This window comes from Miniopterus natalensis, chromosome 4, assembly GCF_054644295.1.
Source record: "Miniopterus natalensis isolate mMinNat1 chromosome 4, mMinNat1.hap1, whole genome shotgun sequence".
NCBI lineage: Eukaryota > Metazoa > Chordata > Mammalia > Chiroptera > Miniopteridae > Miniopterus > Miniopterus natalensis.
In genome coordinates, this window is record NC_142084.1 from 59,749,196 (window position 1) to 59,772,838 (window position 23,643).

Sequence of the window (23,643 nt, forward strand, 5' to 3'; positions counted from 1 at the left end):
AGGGCCAACTGTACTATCATATTTATATTTTACTTTAATTGTTCACTTACAATAATAACAGAAGTTATCAGGCACTTACCGAGACAGGCACTGTTCTAAGCAATTAGATATATTATCTCATTTATTTTTTTACAACAGTCCTAAAGGGGCAGATATTATTACTTTTTCCATTTTACAGTCAATGAAACTTATCATTCCAAACCCCATGTTTTTAACCACAACACTAACAGTGACTACATTATCTTTCTTAATAGACATGAACTTATTAAAAACAAAGATTATGCCTAAATCATCTCTGTATTCCCAGAACAGTGGCTGAAATAGTAGGTAATCCATAATTGTTTGCTAATTTAATCTTACTAACATAACCAATTTCATCCTGCCTTCTCCTTACTGAATACCCTTTGGTGACTCCATATTGTTTACTACATCAAGCCTAAACTCCTTTGACTGGCTTTAAGTTGGACCATGATCTGTGACAACTGTTCCTAGCAAAGTTTAAAAAAAATTAACAATGCTCGACTTTTATTTCAGAATTGGTTACTCTTCCTTAAGCTGTGTAACTCTAATTCAACACATGAAATAAACTAAGCTACCAGTAAAACTCACCTGCCATCACGGGATCTGTGGAGGCTGCCGTGGTAGCTGCTCACTTTGCTGTGGATACTCCCTGCTTTGCTTCTCTGATCATCCACCATAGCCAGCTGAGTGGAAGAAGCATGTGTGGATGTTCCTTGAGTGGACGTTCCTCTTGATTTTCTTATAATAGGAGTATTTGGATCCCTCAGGAGGGACTGAGCAAAATCAGGTTCTTGGAGTACCTGTCTGCTCTCATTCACTATCCTAGACAACAAAATTCTAAGTTTAAGATACAGATTAACATTCCTACAGACTAACAAACAATACTTTTGTGACACACTGACGTTACTCTTTAAATTAATTGCTCTCCGCATAATGTCTTTAGGGCAGATATGACATTGTTAGCAGAGGAAAGAATATTGCAGAAATTCATGTCAATCTGTCCTCTAAAGTGATAGATGCAAAGAGGACTGTGCTAGAATAAGGAAATAAAAATTTTACTTTCAACTCTATCACCAAATATGTGATCTTAGGCAAGTCACTACCTCCTTTCCTTCATTTTCCTTATCTATAAAATGAAGTTGTACAATTTCAAAACTTCTAAAAAGTCCTTTTCAGCTAAAGAATTTTATGATTTGCATGAGCACCTAAATAGGTATTACTAGAAAAGTAGAGGGATTGTTTTATTGCATGGTTTATGGAAGTAATGGAGGCCCTCATCGTAGCACAGATACATTTTTTAACTTGTTAGAGCAGTTGTTTTAAGGCTACAACTTGATTTCCTAGCATAAGCAATTGTCTAGTGCTGGAATAAACATGAGTGGCCATAATTAGAACAAAACATATGAAAAATTAATTTAAGCAAACATAGTTAAGTTCGTAAAGGCTTAAGGAAAAAATTTAAGGGGATAAGTTATTGTCAAGAGCAAAAGTTTATAACTGCTATGAAAGTGTATCTGCTATGAAAGTGTTAAATGCAGATACATGCTTATGACAATGAACAAAGCAGTAATTAATTTAATAAAAGAGCCAATTAAATAGTTGCAAAGATCAGTGTCTCAGTTTATGTAACTGACTTGAGAACCACAGTTAAAGCTAAAATTTGCTAACAATTTCATTACAAAAATACTCCAATGTGTAAAGATTGCGTCATATAGTGAGAAAGTGCAAATATTCTTTTTTCAAATTACAAAGGCATTGTTGTTGTTTTTAGTGCTGGGGTAGAAGGGCTGAAGGAAGACTATTCGTTGAGTACCTGCATTGTACCAGGTATTTTAAATACATTCTCCTTTGATCCTTTTTTAAAAAAAATTTAAAAATTGATTTTGAGAGAGAGAGGAAAGGAGAGGGAGAGAGAGAGAAACATCGATCAGCTGCTCCTACATGCCCCCTACTGGGGACTGAGCCCACAACCCGGGAATGTGCCCTGACCAGAAATCGAACCTGCAGCAACCTTTTGGTGCACGGGATGACACCCAACCAATAGCCACACCGGCCAGGGCTATCCTTCTTAATAATGTTTTTATTATGGAAACTAATGTCCTGAGAGAGTACTTCTAAGAGGATATTAGGTATACTGTGGTTCTCATTTTATAGATGAAGAAACTGAGGTTCTAAGGGATTAATGGACTTCCTAAAAGACACACAACAAAACCAGTAGTCAGGGATCAAACTTAAGTTTAAAGTGGCTTCGAAGCCAATCATAAAGTAATGATAAAATAATGTTTACATATATCCTGGAAACAAAGTGTCAAAAACTAGACAGAAGAAAGAACAAGAATAGTTTTTAAGAAAAATACAGTATTTGTTCCTCTGTCATCAATACATATATATGTACATCCCAAGTCAGTCTTGACTACTGACTTTATTTTCTAAATTTAGTTTTAAAATTTGGTTCAAACTGACTTCTGATTGTTCCAAAGATTTAATCCACCTTCAAATGGTGAAGGTTTGTCCCCTCATTTTACAGATAAGAAAACAAAGATCCAGAAAAATTAAGTGATGTTACCCAGACAATTCTAAAAGAAAATTTCTAAAAATATTTCAATCAGTGTCAAAATTATTAGCATAAGCAGTCTTAAATGTGGCTTCACTTAGGGGGAGAACACTAATTTGATTAACACAGTTTTAGAAGCCAATCTCTATAGCACAGTATAATAAAGGGGTTAAGAGCAAAGACTAGAGTCTACAGTCAGAATGCTTGGGTTTGAATTTTAATTCTAGCATTCACTAGCTATGAAACTTTGGTTCCAAGCCTCAGTAAAATGACGATCTCTCTCACAAGGTTGTTTAGAAGATTAAATGATTTAATAATGTATAAAATGTGTAGGAAAGGGTGTGCTCAGTTATTTGGTAGCCATTATTATGATTACTTGATAGTCATTTCTCAAAGGTTAAACCAGGCAAGCACTAGAAATAGCTATAGGATGCTCACACTCTTGAGCTCCAGAATACGGAGCTGCCAACTAGCCCAGAGCATAGTCCTAGCTGGGAGAATCACAATGACTTTGTTGGGTAGGGAATCCATGGTTGCAGAAAACCAACTAAAAGGATCCTTGGGAACTCTAATCAGTTTGAAAAGGATTCTGGCCCAACCAGGATCTCCCAATAACTAGGATAATTCCCCATAAGGGTAGGTTGGGTTTAGCTCTATCTGGAATTTCCAATACAACCCCATACAGAATTGTTTGTGCATGGTCCAGAGGTGACCAGGAATATTTAATTCAATCCCCTTCCTCAGCATTATGTTTTACTGTGATTAAAATATATTTAAATATTTCAACAAATACACAGATAAATCACAGTAAATCCTACAAAGAAGAAAACTCAGTGAAAGCAGGGACTTGGTCTGTTTTGCTTGCTATTGAATACCTGGCATCCCAAGATAGTTCATGGCACATAGTAAGCATTCAATAAAGACAGTTTAAAGGATGGATCAATGCCTATAAAATACATTTTGTTGTTGTTGAATAAATCTTTCCCCTTCTTTCCCTATGAAACTGTATTTAAAGGAGAAATACATTATATGATATCACTAGTAGCAGTCTCAGAATATGTATTTTTAAAATGTGACTATTTTATTTCAATCTAAACTGTTTCATAAAAACTGTTAATTACTAATATTTTAGAAAATACAGATTTTTGTTATTGAGGCACTTTAAGTTGTATAATAAAGGTACATTAACCCATACAAGGCACAACATTTTAAATAAAATCTTAAGAGCTTTCCATGGACCCTATATAGATTCCACTAACTTAGAATTTAGATATAGTATTCATATAAGATTTATTCTGAGTCTTGTTTTATTTTATGAACTAAGGGTTCAAAAAATTAATGATTCCTTAAATATACCCTCAAAAGACTGCTTTGGTAAGTCTTATAGTTACCACGATACTCTAATTATGCAGTGTGGCCAACTAGGAATTGAATTAAAATACTTTCTTAAACATATTTCATGTTAACCTAATGATACAGCTTTTTCTATTTTGGCTTTAATGTATACTACATCAGAATGGAATAACATACTATCTCTTTAAATCATTTATGGTATATTTGGAAGAACAATAAATAATTGGAAATAGAAGCCTAATCAAATACCTGTGACTCTGGTCAAGGCACTTAACCTCTCTGTGTCTGTTTTCTCATCTGTAACAGAGAGATTATAATACATACCAACCCTCATAGATATATCAAGAGGGTAACATAAGAATATACATAAAAGCATTAATTTGTTTTTAATTTTAAGGAAAATTATTTGAATTTTTAAAACTAAAGATTGGCCTTTCTTCATATATTTTAAATTAGTAAGGAAGGGATCTTAAGCCCAATTCTACTTGGCTATCTTCTCAGAGTAAGTTTTTAGCATTTAAAAAAAAATTAACTTGAGAAACATTAATTTGTTCTTCCACTTATTGATGCAGTCATTGGTTGATTCTTGTATGTGCCCTGACTAGAGATTGAACCCACAACCTTGGCGAATCAGGATGACACACTAACCAACTGAGCTACCCAGCCAGGGCCAAGTTTTTAGCTTTTAATTAAGACATGCTACTGTGTCAGTCTTAACTAATGGCAGCTGAAGTTACAATCTTATTGGAATACTTCCTCCAAATACAAATTATTTTAATGTAAGCAACACAAAAAAATTTACATGAACGTGAAGTTTGTAAACATTGCAATAATTTACTTTAACTTACTCTTTTTTCCTACGACCATGAAAAAAACTGGCCCATTCAAAGCATGTCTTTTTGCTTCCAACCCAAAAAATGGAGGGAATACCAACTATGAGAGCCATCAGGTATTTCATCAGAAAGAGAATCAGGTCTGGACGACTCATCTGAGTGACCTAAAGAAGGGAAAGAAAAATATCTTAAACATATCAAAAGAACCTATTAAAGGCCATTATAAAATCTTTAAAATAAAATAAACAATAGTAAAATAATTCTACAATTTGATGTTTTCACTTGTATAGTTCTATAGTTAATTTTCTGGTTATATGGAAAGATACACTCCTGAACATTTGACGATAAATTTATAATCTATATTTTTAGTCCTATGTTTTTCTTATTAGCTCAGATTGGCCACCTTCTAAAAAAAACATTAATGTCCAAATAAACCATGAATAGACATAGAGGCTCAAGTAATACCTATACTGGCCAATTTTGCTACTCCTATATTTAAAAACTGTTATCTTTAATATGCTTTTCCATCTGCCTACTTCATCTTTACTCTGACTTTTTTCAAGCTTCCTCTTTAACCTATAAATTATTTGTAAATGCATTTTCTAGTTTTTTGTCAGATGAGTTTTTCAAAAATTTCGTTTTAATGCTGGACTCAAGTTTAATTATTGTGGTAAGAGAAACTGGTCTATAGATTCTAGTTACCTTAAATTTTGGAGACTTTTGTGATTTAGGACACAATTTTTCTAAGTATTCCTTGTGTGCTCAAAAATAACACATATTCTCTATTTGTTGGGTACAAAATTTTCTATATGTATTAGTTCAACTTCCATTAGTTGTGTTGTTCAAATCTTCCCTATATTCTTGACAATAATGCTCTAGCTGCTTATTTTACTTTATTAATACTCTTCACCTTAAATTGTATTTTATCTGACATTAATATTGTCACATCAGCTTTTCTTCCATGTTCAAATAGCTCTAGCTGTTCCTCCCGTCTGTCCTAGTTCTATCCTCTGGAGCTAAAAAGAATACAGCTACCATTCCAGAAGTCTAATCGATTCAATGAGATACCTGCCAGAAGCAAAACTTAAAAACATAGTGTAAGTACTGGGAACAGAGAGACAATAAAACTATCCAAAAGATCCAAGAGAATCAACTGGGGGGGGGGGGGGGGGGAAGGAAGAAACAATGAAAGGTTCAGTAATTAAGCTAGACAAGATTAATATACAAAGATCAAATTTTCTTATATATCAATAACCAGAGTAAAAAAATGAAAAACCCCTTCCAAGGTAAAAATTTTATTCTTGAGGAACTTCATACTGCACATTTTCAGTCACATAAGAAAGCAAAAATGGCCTGGCCGGGGGTGGCTCAACGGCTGAGCATTGACCTAGGATCCAGGCGATCAGGGTTCTATTCCCGGTCAGGGCACATGCCCAGGTGCGAGCTGCAGCTGATCAGTTGACTCTCTCATCATTGATGTTTCTATCTCTCTCTCTCCCTCTCCCTTCCTCTCTCTGAAATTAATAAAGATATATTTTTTTTAAAAAAAGCAAAAATGTTATCTTCCCCTCATCCTAGACATAAGAGCACAAAATTTCTTTTTAAATTATGACACTTAGAAGTTTAGCATCTAAAACGAACAAAAAGGGGGAAAAGGCACTTATTATATATTCCAGATTTCTTTGGTCAGGTTTCTCCCCAAGTGGTATTAATATTTCTTCTTTCAAGTCATATTACCAAAACAGTAAAAACCTGGAAAAATATATAAATCTAGAGATTACATACCATATCCCATACCAAGATAAATTCCTACTAGATAAAAAATTCAAATGTAAAAAATAAAAATCAAACAACAAAAAGAAGCCATGAAGTTCAAGATAAAAGCTTTACTCTCAGGGTAGAGAAAAACTGTCTAGCTATGACACAAAATCTAAAAGCCATAGAAGTAAACATAAATAAATCTATCATAAAAGCGAAGATACATCAATAAAACCGCAGCATTTTAAATGGCCGTAACTTCCATAACATAACCAAAAGACAATAAAAAAAGCAGACATAAAATTGTTGCAAACATTATGGCAGATAAAGGAGCCAATTTTGTTAATTAAGAATTACAAATAAGAAAAAAATCTACCACCTACAGAAAAATAGGTAAACTATGTGGATAGTTTACAGAAATTTAAATACAAATATGAGCGCAACTTCAGTTTTTTAAAAATTACAATTACATAATGATTTTTTTAGCCTATTAGATAGCACATCGTATCAGCAAATGTGTGGAGAAATACACTCTTATATATTGCAGATGAAAATATAAATTCATACAACCTCTGTAAAAGACAATTTGGCAATATTTATAAAAAGTTCACTCTTTGTGAAACTTTTGTATGTCAATTATATCTCAATAAAAAATTATACCTTTTGATCAAGCAATTATTTTAAAAATTTATGCTACAGATATAATATTCACATATATGTGAAATGACGTATGTACAAAGATGTCTGCAATAATAGTAAAATAATAGAAACATTGTGGTTTATCCAATCAGTGGCATACTATGTCATAAAAAATACTGAGGAAGCGTTTCTCTTTAGATGTTAAATGACAAAAAAGAAAAATGTGTATAACAACTACCATTTTTGAGTTAATAAAGGGGGGGAGTAATATACTTGCTTGTATATAAATAAACATTGTTCTAGGTATCTACTGCTGTGTAAGAAACCACACCAAAATGTAATGGCTTAAAACAAGAATTTATTATCATCTCTGACAGTTCTGTGAGCTGACTGGGCTCAGCTAAATGACGCTCAGATTCTCAATGTAGCTGCAGTCAGATGACAGCTGGGACTAGAATTACCTAAAAAAAGACTGAGCTGAACAGACATATAAGACGGCTTCTTCACTCAAATGTCTGACATCTCAGCTAGGATTGCTGAAAAAGGTGGGAGCTGGCTGGGGATTTCTCTCCCTCTTTTTCCCTCCCTCCTTTCATGCAGCCTGACCACACATAGCTTATGACTAGCCTGGGATTCCATACATCTTGTTTCAGAGCAGTCTTACTTCTGACTGAAGACTGGCTTTTCCCAGAGCAAGCATTCTAAGGGAACTTGGCAAAAGCTGCAAGACTTCTTAAGACTTAGCCTCAGGGTCATGCAGAATCACTTCTGCTCATTGTACTAATCAAAAGAAGTCACAGAGCCAGCCCAATTCAAGGAGAGGGACCACACAAGAGCAAGAAGTGTGGTTCATTGGCTAGAGGCAGAAGGGTGCATATCTCCAAAGAGTAGCTACCAAAATATTATAAAAATATACAGAAAAATGAAAATAGTGGTTATATTGATGGGAAGGCATTTTCTCCCTCTGAGCATGTTTTACAATAATTTTCCCCTGACATTTAGGAATATTTTAAAGTGGAGAAAATTATACGTATATAATTAACATTTACAAAACATATGTAACCAGAAAAACTTTTACCATATAAATGGAATGCCAAAAGCTCATGTGATACAATGTAAATGGATTATAGTAGGTATCAATAAATGTTCTACAAATGAATTGCTCTAAGAAATTATCAAAAATCATAATTGACATTTAATATATGGTATTACAGTGACTATTGTAACTATCTAAAGCACGCTATATAAATAGAGTAATGACCAACTAGATAAAGAACATTATGATGAATTATAAATGAATCAATGTCCAAGACTTATGTTCTGCATACACACACACACACACACACACACACACACACACACACACACACACACCATCTTGTGACTTCCTTACATTCTCTGTTATGGCACATTACTTCTTAACAATAGATTTTCACATAATATTAAGAAAACAAATATATGTAGCATATCAAATGGGTTAAAATATAAAAGTACTTAGAACTGTGCATGACACCTAATAAATGCTCAAACATGTGGTACATGAAGCTACTGTCCCAAAAGATACTAAAAGGTAATCCACAATAAGATATTCTGTGGTAAAATAAAATTTGGATGTTATAATCCTTCCTTGGAGATTCACATGCACATTCATACACAAAAGGCTCTGAGAAGTCCTGAAATAAGGAACTGTTTATCTGTTTATCCCAGTGTTTCCTATGCTGCTATACACTTAAATTTCCCCATCTGAAAATTAAGGGGTTGGAATATGTAAATTCTAAGGCTTATCCTAATAGCCTATGACCCTAATAATCTTGAAATTTTTCCTAGGGGAATTAGAGACTAGTTTTTATTACATCTAATTTTGCTCCAAAAATTATTTTCCTTTTCCATGATTTAAAAATCTATAGTACCAGTTGAAATATACACATTAACCATGATTGTACACATTTTTTTTGGCTCACAAAAAACAGTAAGTTCCTATAAAAGTGATGGAAGTAAGGGGAAGAATGTGACCATTGAGAAGCATGCTTCAAGTCACATCTGCTTATATTCAATGAATAGTGAGAACACAATGACTGATTGAAGAAAATTATTTGTAAATGTAAAGACATAGCTTACATAAATTTATATAATAATGTAGCTTAATGAAGATGAAGAGGCCAAGGACCTAAAAATTAAAACTAGTAAAATTGTAATCAAAGAAGTATCGTGGCAGGTTTAATCAGAGTTGAGCAAAGAATTAGAGGTACTGTGTGACATGAAAAGTGCACTGGCCTAAACAATGTGACCTTCGTGAAATCACATAAAATGGGGGGCTTGAACTTAATGACTCTGGGGCTGCAGTCAATTGACTGACCATTTGCAGTCTAAAATACTCTTCTTCAGAGACAGTATACAGTCTAATCCCTTTATTTACGTATGTGGAATCAAAGTCTGGGAAAAGTGAATCAATTTGCTCAAGGTCATGCAGCTAATTAATTCAGTGACTTAAATACATAGTGCCTATATGTCCTGCTATAAGAGCTATACCAGTAAATGAGTAAAAAATGCCCTGCCCTTTTGAACTTACATTCTAGGGAAGGGTATGGAAAGGGTGAGCATGGAATGCTGTCAATAAACAAAGAAATAAAGAAATCTAATAATTTCAGATAGTAATAAACTCAGAACTAAAGCAGATTAGGGAATAACATTTTGGGATATGGTGTGGTGTATGGGGCATGTATTTTAGATCAAAGTGGTGAGAAAAAGCCTCTCCAAAGACAAGACATTTAAGCAGGAACTTGGAGTATATTCTGCAGTAGGAGTATTTCAAGTGGAAGGAAAAGCAACAACCATTGTTATCTCCAAAGAACAAGAAGGAGACTGGTATGGCTAGAGCTGAGCACAAGAGGAGAATTGTAGAAAATAAAGCAAAGCAGTAGAGAGGGGCCAAATTATATATGGTCCTGCAGGTAATGGTAAAAATCATGGTTTTTATTCTAAAGGTAATAGGGAGACATCAGAGGGTTTTGTTTGAAGGAGCAACATGATCTCATTTTTTGAAAAGATCACCCAGGCTACTGTGTTGGAAATAAATTGTAAAGGAACAGGAATTGAAAAGCAAGTAGATGAACTGGAAGGTCATACTGGAAGTATCAGCCTGGACTAAGGTAGAAACGGAGGTGGTGAGAAGTTGATGGGTTGTGTGTGATATGTGAGAAAGAGGGCTCAAAGATGGCTCCAAATTTGAGTCTGAGCAACTTTTGGATGACGGTACCACTTAATGAATGGGGAAGAACTGGAGATAGGATGTAGGAAAAAGGTTTAAGGAGAAAAATGAAGAGTTCTATTTTAGATACGTTAAGTTGGAAATGCCTTGTAGACTTCCAAATGAAAATATCATGTAAATAGATATGTCTGGAACTCAGAAACAAAGTTGGGTGACACAGTCTAAACTATGGGAATATATAAGATTATCCAGGAAAGGGGGCAGGGGAAAAAAAGAGAGCCTAGGTGAGACACCATATCTCACTACTTTTATAGTGTTTTAAACTGCATTGCACTTTCTTTCATAAATTAGAAATATTATCTAATTTATTAGAAATATTATAATAGATATGCTTGAATTAAAGAGGAGTGCTCAAAACAAGATCAACAGTAACACCAACCACCAAAACCTTCAATTAGGCAAGAAAGTACAGTGAATTAGAAAACAGGGATGGAACATTTTGTATTATAAAGTTCTGGTTAAAGCCAAAATTCCAGGGTGAACAAGTCAGCACCTGCCCACGAAAGAAATACAGTGGGAAAGCAACTTAAGCAACACCTGTTTTGTGAATGTGCCATTAGGCAGAGTGTTGGAGCCAGAGGGCCAAGACACTGGGGAAGAATGGTCAAGCTACTGCTATAAGGAAAGAAGTTTTCCCTTATAAACAAGGAAAAAGAGGAAGGACAATGCATTACTATCTATTTATAAATCGCATAAGGAACCCCCCAAATTTCAGGCAATTAGTATGTAAAATAGGATATGTACTAGCTATAAAGGCAAAGCTCATTAAAGGAAAATATTTAAATAAAGGAATACAATGTTGTTTTTATTAAAATAACCTTATAACGAACTAAATGCCTATAATTTTTTTGAGAAAACCCCCACTAAATATCTCAGTTCCTTGTATAATTAAAATGGACAAGTGAGAAACTTTAAAACTCTTTTATAATTGTCCTTTAAAAACACTATATTCCTGCCCTGGCTGGTGTTGCTCAGTAGTTAAGAGTATTGGGCCAAACCTGTGTTGCAGGTTTGGTCCCTGGCCTCGGTGAGATGCCAGTCAATGTGTCTTGCATCGATGTTTCTCTCTCTCTCCCCTCCTCCCTCCCTCCCTTCCACTCTCTCTAAAAATCAATGGAAAAAAATACCCTTGAGTGAGCATTAAAAACAACAAAAAAGTCCCCCCCAAAACCCCACACTATACTCTTATTAATGTTAAAATATATCCTGATATATTTCTTTGATCTATTTACTGGGAACTGTAGGGAACCTAGGCAGAGAAGGAAGACTACCTGTATTCACTGTAAGCTATCTTGATTACTGTCCTTTTTCTACATGGTCTGGGGAGCTGTTAACAGCCTGCATTCACTATCTTCAGAACAACTGATCTCCACTAACATCACTCTAATTTTAATCAACAGAATTTTGCAATATGAATTTATTCAATCATAATATGGAAAATATTTTCCGTGTTTAGTTCTTTCAATTTAGATTCATAATCCATCAAAGACCCCAGGGGTTAAATTCTTTTTAATTAAACAGAAAAATTATTCATGCTAAAGAGGGGAAAAAGTATTGTAAAAAAAGAAACCCTCCAAGGGCATACTTATGATTATTGTGGTAGCCTAAATTTCTTATTTCTGAGACTTTGGCTTTGAATAAGGTTGGCAGAGTTCTTGGCTTCTTTCTATACTTTACTAATGGAGACACATATTGCATTAGGTTTACTTTCATTTTAAAAAATAGATTTATTTAAAAATGTTGGCATATACTGAGTCTGTGGTCATCAAAGCCCACATAAAAATAAATTACTGATCAGGCTCATGCAGAATCTGTCATGATGATAAGTGACAGCAGTTCTAGAACGGAGGTCTTCTGATTGCATATTTTGTGCACTTATAATACATTGCTTTATCTGTCTTCATTTTTATTCTGTTTTGGAAAGTCCTACTTGTCCTATCAGATATAAAGACCTACCATAATGCCACAGTAATTAAGACAATGATAGAAGAGTAAGCAAAGATAAAAACAGACCATGGAAAAGAACAGTGAAAGAAGTTTCACATATGGAAACTTGATATGTGAGGCAGCATTACAGTTCACTGGAGAAAGGATGGACTAGTCATTAAATGGCACTAACTGAATATCTGCATATTTAAAAAATTAGTATTTCCTCCTCACACCAGATGTGATAAATCCTACAGGTTAAAAATCCACACCTGAAAAGCAAAATTTTAAAACTGCAGAGGAATATTTTTATGACCTTAGGGTAGAGAATTCTTAAAGAAGATACAATTAAAAAAAACACACACAAGAAAAAGATAAATAAATAATATATACATTAAATTATACTGATCAAAGGGCATGATTTAAAAAGTGAAAAGCCAAGCTAGATATCTGTAATGCATAAAATGGACAAAGAATTATAATCCAGCATAAGTGTTTATAAATAAGCAATTTACAGAAATCTAAATAGCTAATAAACATAAGTTCGATCTCATTAGTAATCAGGAAAATACAAATTTAAATAGCAATGAGGATCGCCAATAAGATTGGCAAAAATTAAAACATCTGATGATACCAACTGATGATGAGGATGTGAAACAATGAGAACTCGCTGTACTTTCACGTGAGGTTTTAAATTGGTTCAACAACTTGCAATCTGGCAGCATCCAGTAAAGTTGAAGATTCACATATGTTATGAACCAACATTTCCCTTTTTAGGTGTATATATTATAAACTCATGTGGATACACAAAAATATTCAGAGCAGAATTGTTTATAATAGAGGAAAAACAAGGTACAACCTAAATATCCATTAAGAGTAAAACAAACAAACGTGATACATTCATACAATATAATGTTGTACAGCAGAGAAAGCAAATAAGCACATACATATTACCAGAGACAAACCTCACAAACATAATGAATGACAAAAGCAAGCTGCAAAATATATATACAGCTTTGACACTATAAAGTTTTAAAATACTCAAACTAATACTAAATATTATTTAGAAAAATATATGAGTAAATATATAAGTAAATACACAAAAACTCCAAATCCTGGACAATAGTTTAGAAGGGAGATTGGATCACAAAGGAGGAACTGGTGTTTGTTAGTGTTTTCTTTATTAAATGGGTGGTATATCTATTAGTATTCAATGTATACTGTTATTCTTTATTCATATCTATATGTCAGAAACATTTACAATACCTTTTAAAAAGAAAAGACAAAAAGGAAGTCAAGGCTCCTACAATTACAATACAGTTTGTTCCTGTCAGGGAGGCAACAGTTTTGAAATTAAAGCAAAATTAGATAGGGTAACTAAAGTAAAAAGCTAGCAAGTAATTCACTTCTTTAACTAGATATAATTCACTCCTAGTTCTATATCTGTGTATCTTCCTTTTACTCCCTAAGTTTATCTTCTCCTATCGTTGGCCCACCAATTTATTTGCAACCCTGTGAAAAACAAGTATAGTAAGCTGGGATTTCAATTTCTACGGTTTCCTTTTATTATTAGAGGGAATCCATTTAAAGATTAAAAAACAAAATTTATTCCATTACTTAAGGAACACATAACTTCTCAAGTGATAGGCAAAGAGATGAGAAAATGGCTTGATGAGTAAATTGACAGGAAATAAAGTTTGTCTGGTTCAGAAGAAACCGATACAGCGCATAATGCTCAGAGAAGTAACCACAGATTATCACAAAGATTTATAATGACACTTGGATATATTGTGCCTATTACAGTGGTACCTTGGTTTTCGAACGTCTCCGTTGATGAACATTTCAGGTTACAAATGCCGTAAACTCGGAAGTAAATGCTTCGGTTTTCGAACACGCCTTGGCAGTCGAACATGCCACACGGCTTCTGCTGAGGGCAAGATCCTGAGGCCCGGCTGTTGGCTGTTGATCCCTCGATTTTTGAAAGTTTCAGAACCTGAACGGTCTTTCAGAACAGATAACATTCGAAAACCAAGGTACCACTGTATTTAATTAACCTCAGAGAAAACTCACAAATGGGGAAATAAAAGGCTTAGAGCCAGTTTACTCAAAAACTTAAATGAAAACAGAAATGTTATCTCAATTCTATTCTATAATTCCTTTGCTTTGATGACATTATGAAATAAAATTTTTCACTCCTTCAGAAGTTACGTTAGATTAAGCAAAAGACAACACCTTGAACTTTCATCCAAGTTATACCTGAGGGAAAAAGGATCACGCTGATGTCATTTGTCTTATGAGCTAGAAGTAATTAGAAAATGGAACAGTATACTTACTGAACACATATACTTTATAATAATGTATGGATGCAATAATAACTGGGAAACAAATATTTTTAAAACTGTAGAATTTATGCTTAATCTTGATGCACATAAAAAACTCTAATCTTCATTCACAGTATAATGACACCCATTCGTCATGTGAAAAGCATAATCCTTCCTTTTTGAAATGAAAAAGTAAACTATTGGTTTCCCCCCCAAAACAAATCAAAGGTAGATCATTTTGAAAAGTTCCAGTCTCTTCCAAATATAAACTGCAGAATAAAAAAATTTTTAATTAATTTATTAAGTATAGAACAATAAAACAGAAAACATGGTTTAGACTTTGCCAAGCCTTACTATAACACATCAACTCCTTCAGCCCTGTAAAAACTATTTAGGGCATAGACCATGAAAGGCAACAAAAGCAAAAATAAACAAGTGGGACTATATCAAACTACAAAACTTCTGTACAGCACAGGAAACCATAAAAAAAAAAAAAGCAAAAAAAAAAAGCCCACTGAATGGGAGAAAATATTTGCAAATCATGTATTTCATAAGGAGTTAACAATATAAAATATCTGACAATTTCAATATCTGCAGTTATGATCTAAGTTTGATGTTATGCCCAACAAGCCAAAAAACTACCAATCTGATTTTTTTAAAAAAAGGAGGGTGGAGAAGCATACTTTGTCAGGATTTCTAGATCACCATTAATTGATTTCTGAAGCAAATCATTCATTTCAGCATTAACCCAATTCTGGTCTATGTACAGATTTTGCCCTATTTTTTTTTCTACTTGGTTTTTGGTGTATTTTTTAAACCCACAAATTACATTGTTATTAGTATTTTATACAAACAATATTTGTTTAGCTTTATATACATGTTTACAGCTTTATTTCTGCATTTCTTCTTACATCTACTTTTCTTCATTTTCATTCCTCTTGAAATACAACTTTTAGAAGTTCCTTTAGTACTTGATGGTGAACTGTTTTTATTTATATAAAAATGGATTTAATTTATCCATGTTCTTGAGAACAGGTTGAGTTCTCCAGGAGATTCAGAGATGAAATGTGGGGTGCAAGATGTTTATGAGAGAATAGTATCTGTGAAGGAAATGGGAGTGGAAACAGATTGGGCACAGGAGGAAGTTGACCTGCCTTGCATTCAGAAAAGCCTCTGCCAAACTGGTAGGGAGCTGTTCTGGAGTGAATGATATTTAGAGGGTCTCATGTTGGGACAAAGGCCAGCCTTCTTAGCCCATCTGACAATCTCTCATTGCAGGCAGCCCCAGGAAGGACATGACCTCAGAGAGGGCAGCTCTCTGTGGCTGAAGGGTGGCTGCTGACCACACTTCTGAAGCTGAGCAGCAAGTCTTTCTTTGAAGGAAATCTGACAGTGCATCTCCATGCCTACGAGTTTCACAAGGTATGAATTCCTGGTTGAAAAGCTTTTTCTCTCAGTATTTTAAAGATATTATCATACTGTCTTCTGGCTTTCATTGCTGTTGTTGAGAACTCTGCTGTCCTTTTAAGTGCTGGTCTTTTTTTGATGATCTGTACTTCCTTTGAGACTGCATTCAAGATTTTTGTCCTTGGCATTTCACAGCTTCACCATAGTGTACATTTTTTATTTATCCTGCTAGGGGTATATAATGCCTCTTTGATCTGCAAATTCATGTGTTCAACATTTCTGGAAAATTTGCAGTCATTATCTCTTTAAATATTGTCTCTCCTACATTCTCTCAATTCCCTTCTCCTGGAACTCCCTCCTGAGACTCTAACTATACTCCTATTAGGCCTTTTCATTTTGGCCCCCATTACTTTTTTTTTTAAATAAATCTTTATTGATTTCAGAGAGAGGAAGGGAGAGGAAGCGAGAGATAGAAACATCAATGATGAGAGAATCATTGATTGGCTGCCTCCTGCGTGTCCCCTACTGGAGATGGAGCCTGCAACCTGGGCATGTGCCCTGACTGGGAATCGAACCCCGATCTCCTGGATCCTAGGTCAGTGCTCAACCACTGAGAGACATCCAGCTGGGCCCCATTACTTTTTTAAAAATATTTTTTAGGGAGAGGAAGGGAGAAAGAGGAACACTGATGTGAGAAACATCGACTGGTTGCCTCCCACATGCACCCCAACTAGGGATCAAACCTGCAAGCTGGGTATGTGCCCTGACCTGGATTCGAACCTGCAACCTTTTGGTGTACCAGACCAATGCTCCAACGAACTGAGCCACACTGGCCAGGATTGTCCTCCATTACTCTTAACATCACTTTCGTATTTTCCTTGTCTCTCTTGCTGCATTCTGGATAACTTGATTTTCACCTACATATATTAGTTTAATTTCTCTTCAAAGAGCAGTCTAAACTGCTTTATATTTTATTTTATTTATTAAATATATCTTTATTGATTTGAGAGAGGAAAGGAGAGGGAGAGAGAGAGATAGAAACATCAATGATGAGACAGTCAGTGATAGAGCCCACAACCCGGGCATGTGCCCTGACTGGGAATTGAACCCCGATCGCCTGGATCTGAGGTCAATGCTCAACCGCTGAGCCACACCCGGCTGGGCTGCTTTATATTTTAAAAATTCATCAATTGAGTCTCTGTTTCAAAAATTATGTTTCTGGATATCTAATTTTTTAAAACACTGTTATTTATTCCAAGTAATTTCTTGTAGACTGGTAATCTTTGTGACTATTACTTCTACGAGTATTATATACTTACTATTATTCGGTATCTGACAATTTCAATATCTGCAGTTTTGATCTAAGTTTGATGTTATGTCCAATGACTCTCAGTCATAGTGGCTTGCTTTCTCATGTATTTGGTGGCATTATATTGTGCTATTTGGTTAAACAATGAATGGGAATCCTGCAGGAACAATTTGTTTCTGCTGATTGCCAGGAGGTACAACTAACCTGTAAACAGTTCAGCCTATGATCATGGTGATTTAGGCTCACAAAGGAGTTCCTGGCTCCCTTTCTCAACTTTCTAGCTGGTCCAAGTCTCCATTTCCACCAACAGCAACCACACTTAGGTGACCTTTCCCCTCCCTTCTGCCTGACAGCCTCTGCATAATCAGTCTTAGATCCTTACTGCTAGCTCTAATTCATGCTTATTTTTGAAGCGGGGCATAGTTTGGAGATCTCCACTAAATCATGTAGTGTATTCTTTCCAGATTTTATTGGTTCAGACTTTGTGGATGCTGCTATTCATACATACTGTCAGGAGTCATACTGTCAAATGGAACTTGAGCTTATCATTTTCCTAATATTTTTTGAGACAAACTTCTAAGCACATCTTTAGCGAACTTACAAAATATTAGTGAACTAAATGATCTTAACAGTTTGTAAAGTCACTGATAGAATATTTGTATTCATAAAAGGATATAAAATGGAAGATTTCATATTTGACATGATCAGGTAGGTGGTTAGTAGTAGGAACAAAAATAAATAAATAAAAGGTCAGGTAACAGAAAAATCACCAAAAATAACCCACATTTATTTTCACTTAAAACAGTTCATCATCTATGTAAGGTCAAGGCCTTTTTATTTTTTTCCCAGTCTACCAATTAGTATTCTAGTTTTTTCTTACATGTTTAGTTTTTCTACAAGTTTATTCATCATCTGTGATTTCCAGTTTCTATTTACTTAAAGTGAACAGAGAATTCAAATACTCATAAAGCAATCTACGTATAAAATCCTAGATTTTTATCTCTTCAAATATCTGACAATTCATCTTGTCCATATGAACTTGGATAATAATCTTTTTAAAAAGATTAGTTTTAATAACAACAATGCTTTCTTTTCCAACCCACACTTCATTGGCTTACCTGAAATTTAATTCAACTCCATATTGAAGTAATAATACATACTACTGACATAAACAAGTTTTAGAATAAACATAACTTTAGAATAGACATAATAAACACCATTAACAACCACTGGTAAAGAAGAGAACTATGCAGGTATTCCAGAAAATAGTCTTCTAGCTCAAACATCCAACATGTACTACTGGTCATCAGTTTATTTACTTCACAGAGGTCCTGGGAAGTATCTTCTAACCTAGCAAGCCAGCTAATCTGAAAAGTCAGTTATTTTGCGCATAACTGGTATCTGTTTATTGCACTCTCTAATATCTGAAGGCACTCAAATCTCACCTCCTGGTTCTACCTCTGACAGGTGTTTGAACTGGGCCAAGAACAAAAGAGAGTCCTAAGAGAGGACAAATAAGCCACTGTGCCAACAGATGGACATTTTGTAGGAGGAAAAGAACTGTAAAGGATTAGGTAAAAACTCTAATAATCCTTTTTCTCTTTTTCCCCTTGCTAATGTGTCCCTTCCATTGGAAGGGCTACTAAAATTAGGGAGGGGCCAGGGAGAAAGTAGGCATGGAAAAGGGTAGCTTATGAAGGCTCAGCTATAAACCCTAGGGGGAAAAGTTATTTTCAGACCATCACTCACTTTCTCCAATTATGGTACAAGTAGTAAGGTTCAGATAGGACCAAGACCAGAAGTAAACCAAGAACAAAAATTTATAAAGCACACAATCTGGCCTTTCTCTTGTTAAAAGGGGACAGAGGAACTCCTCTAGACAGACACACACACGCACATACACCCTACTGAAGTAAACAGTACTGTATGCAGCTAGTCAAAGATTTGGGCTTCAGAATTATAGCCACCATTCTCTTTCCATCAGATACACAAAATACACTCTATAATGTTCACACAGGAACATGTATTTGCATGCAGTGCTGTATTTTGTGATAATTTTAAGACATCACATTTTTAATTTTCCATAGTTACCCTTTGGGATTAAAGTGCTATATTTTATTTGAGGGTAAAGATGACAAAACATTTTAAAAACTGTTAAAATAATTATCTGGTCACTTTTAAACCTTAGGATCTCAGGGAATTTTCTCCTATCCAACTTCTAAAAAGACATACTTTAACTTGGCTATGAAGAATATTCATTGGAAGTGCTGGAAAAATAAATGTACTCTCCTAAATTGGTCTTTGTACACTTATTAAACAATTTTGTATTTTTAGCCATAGTATAATCAATATCACTTTCTTTAAGGTGTTTTCACTAGGTTTCTCCTTATTTTTTAAAGGAACAAGAGTGAAGACTCATAAATGTACTCTAGTCACAGAATGATCTGATTTCCATATTTATTTTCTCCTACTAGACTATAAACTCCTTCAGGATAGGAGCTATATCTTGCTTCCTCAACAACTGTCAATATGTCATAATGGTAATATAATAAATGGCTGTTGCATTAGTAATTGAGTCTTATAAATGAAGGGGAAAAACCTGCGGTTTATGAGAGAAGTTTCTAGGTTCATTATTCAGTCCAATCCCCTAATTTTAGAGGTAAAGAAATTATAGAGTGACTAGTCTAAAGACACAAAGCTAGTCAGGGATACAGCCAGGACTAAATTGTCTCCCAAATACTCCTGTTTTTTGCATAACAAGAGGTAGGTGTAAAGTGATGGTAAGACTGTAAGCTTTGGAATCAGAAAGACATATCCCAGCTATCACTTACTGTTTGAATTTGGATAAGTTGTATAACTATGAGACTCAGTTTCCATATTTGTAAAATTGAGTACAATCTAAGTTACTGGGCTATAGTGAGAATTAAATGAGATAATGGCTGAGTTCAGAACATGGTGCATAGTAAATACTTAATAACTAGAAGCTTCTATGATTATTATATTATTTTGCTTCTATTTTATAACTCCCATAAACTACTGAAATTATTTCCTTAAGTTGGTGTGGTGATGACTTTAAAAACTATTGGAAAATGGTTTACTGGCATGTCTTTATAATGATGTACTAGAATTTATTTTTATTTATTTATTGTAGCAATATAATAGTACTAGACTATACTGAATATTTTTAATACCATTATGCAAATAGCCTAAAATGCTGATTCTTAACAGCAGTCATGAGAATGAAACTGACAATTTACACGGGACGGAAAAATGGCATAGGTCACCAACTGCTGTTATGAACTTTCAAAATTGATATAGAATAATGCTTGCTATATAGATCAGGGATTGACAAACTACAGCCTATAGACCTAATCTGCTGCAACTGTTTTAGTAAATAAAGTTTTATTGGAACAATTCCATTTGTTTATTTATTATCTAAGTCTGCTTTTGTATTATATCAACAGAGTTGAATATTTGCAACAAAAACCATATGGCAGGCAAAGCCTAAAATATTTACTACCTGGTCTTTTATACAAAGTTTTCTGTGCCCTGTTGCAGATTGTGGCAGGTACACTGAAATTTTTTCTAAAATGTGTAAACCATTTGTATACCAGATATATCTGCAGTTAAGACTTAAATTGATCCCTAGTCAGGGGCATGCAGGAAGCAGCCAATCAATGACTCTCTCATCATTGATGTTTCTATCTCTCTCTTCTCCTCTCCCTTCCTCTCTCTGAAATCAATAAAAGATATATTTTTTAAAAAAGACTTAAATTGAATTTATAGCTTAGGCTATTCTGTTTAACAGAGACTAGAATAATAGTAACTTGTACGTTTAATACATTTATCCAAAAGTATCATTCGACAGCATTTTACACCTGTATACCTTATAATAGTATTGACAGTTTTCTATAAATCTTTACTATTCTATATTTCTATAATATAATATTTTCCTATAAAACGATATTTAGAATATTTTTTTCAGGGAATTCTTACTGTTTTCCTCTATTACAGACACTAAACAATTCTAAGGAAATATTAATTTGGTACTAGGAAGTCATAGGCAGGATATTTACCACTTTAAATATTAATAGCAGAGGAAAAAAATTAGGAGCACTATATATTTATACAGAAATATTCACTGTCCCTAATGTTGGAAGTGTAAAACATACCCACTCCCCTCATGATCCTTTCATAAACAATGATGATTCCTTTTGGAATTGCTTGGTAAAGAGAAGCACTATTATCAGAAAATGAAGCTAAAATCATAAGTTAGATTTGATGTTATTCTGCTAGTTTTGTGTTTTTCTGAATCAAGAGTAGATAAACAACAGATGGGTTGCCTTGTGTTGCTGAAAGAATACAAATAATATTTTTTGTTTGTTTTCTATAAAATTTTTTTTTTTTTAATTCTACAAATGGCTCTAATGTGAATTTGATAGTCTTAGCTAAGCTGCTTGTATTATGGTAACACATTCCTACTACTGACACAGGTTCTAGTATAAAATTTCTTTGGTGATACATAGCACTGCATTAGATGGATGAAAGAGATGAAAAAAATGAAGGGTCACTTTAGGAAAGAAAATGTGCTCTTTTGAAAATCCATATTTAAAAGAAAAAAGTTATCATTCTAGTACAGAATATAGGGGTAAACCTTTTTCAAGCTTCAAGAAGTATGTACCTGTAGAAACAGACTATTGAAATTTTCCTTTGTGCAAGGCACTCTAGTAAGAGATTTAAATTTACAATCCCCTTTAATTTTTATAGTCACCCATGAGGTAGATATTACTATAGGTAACATATTATTTCCTGCATTTTACATGGGGAAACTGAGGTTCAGAATGTTAGAGAATAAGACATAAACCCATGCCTTTAAAGCCCATGCTTTTATTTATTTCATTGATTTTACAGGGAGAGGAAGAAAGAGAAGGGGAGGGAGAGGGATGGGGGAGAGAGAAATGTGTGAGAGAAACATCGATGGGCCACCTCCCTGAATGCACCCTGACAGGGGGATCGAAACCTGCAACCCAGGCATGTGCCCTGACTGGAATGGAACTCTCGAATGAGATGATGCTCAACCAACTGAGCCACATCGGCCAGGGCTAAAACCCATGTATTTAGCCAAACACTATGTTTGTTATATTGAAATGCTTTTGTAGAAAGATCAACAACCTTTGAGACTTGTAACTCTATCATAAAATGCTTTGAGCCTCTAAGAAGGCATTAAATCGAGGAAATTACTTTTAAATAAAAAACCCCCGAAGTACCTGAAAAATTACTAATATGTTAAATAATATATCAGATGGAAATGCACTCTAGGCATAAACTGTACTGATTTTAAACTGTAAAATAGACATTATTCTGACAACTTGGGCTACATTTCATTATTAATTCTGGATTCAGGCATTAAATATTACTTTCTCAAGGATTATTTAATATATATTTTTAAAAAGTGTTCTTGATAAAATCAGTTAGTATAAAGTATTTTAAAATCTAAGCAGTCAATTTGTTTACAGCAAGGATACTATTTTAAATATTTTTAAATATTTTATACAAGCCCATTTTTTCTTCAAATTATGGACTTAAATACATGCAATTTGCATTAAACACAACTGACATTTTAAAACAATGTGATCAACTGCTTCTGAAACTGATTTTTCAAATATATGAAACCTTCAATAATACAAGAAATGACTATAAGCAACCTCACTGATTTTTAAGCAAACATATACAAACATTATTCTCTAAGTCACCCAGCAGGCTACTCTAAGGATAACATCACTGCTTAATACATTTTAAAAATGTCTCATAATAAATTATCATCAGAGCCTTCTAGTATTCTTTTAGGCATGTTCAGTGATAGCAAATCTTGTTCAATTATGTGTGGATATTACTTCAAATAAGAATTTAATATCTCAGGTACTCAATTCACAAGTCTATGTAAGATTCTTCTCAGTAAAATCATGAATGAAAACTAGTATTAAAATTCTAATATTAGAATGTTAAAAAATCAAAGTAGGACAAATATTGTATGATACCACTTGAATGAGGTACCTAGAGTTATACAGGCATACCTCATTTTATTGTACTTCAAAGATAATGCATTTTTTACAAACTGAAGGTAAGACCCTTCACCAGCAAAAAGGTTGACTATCTGAAGGCTCAGATGATGGTTAGCATTTTTAGCAACAAAGTATTTTTCATTAAGGTATGTACTTTTTTTTTAAAGACATAATGCCACTGTACACTTAATA

General features: G+C 34.0%; 1 protein-coding gene across 3 annotated transcripts in view; it reads right to left on the reverse strand.

The window, feature by feature from the left end:
• Positions 1-23,643, reverse strand: part of FZD3 (frizzled class receptor 3) — a 69,647-nt gene that overhangs the window by 10,449 nt on the left and 35,555 nt on the right. For all 3 annotated transcript variants that reach the window (XM_087816566.1, XM_016213857.2, XM_016213858.2), the window contains 2 exons: positions 4,777-4,925; positions 610-843 (listed from right to left, as the gene is read on the reverse strand). In XM_087816566.1, the coding sequence (XP_087672692.1) occupies positions 610-843; positions 4,777-4,925 (383 nt within the window). The remainder of the gene's footprint in view (positions 1-609; positions 844-4,776; positions 4,926-23,643) is intronic.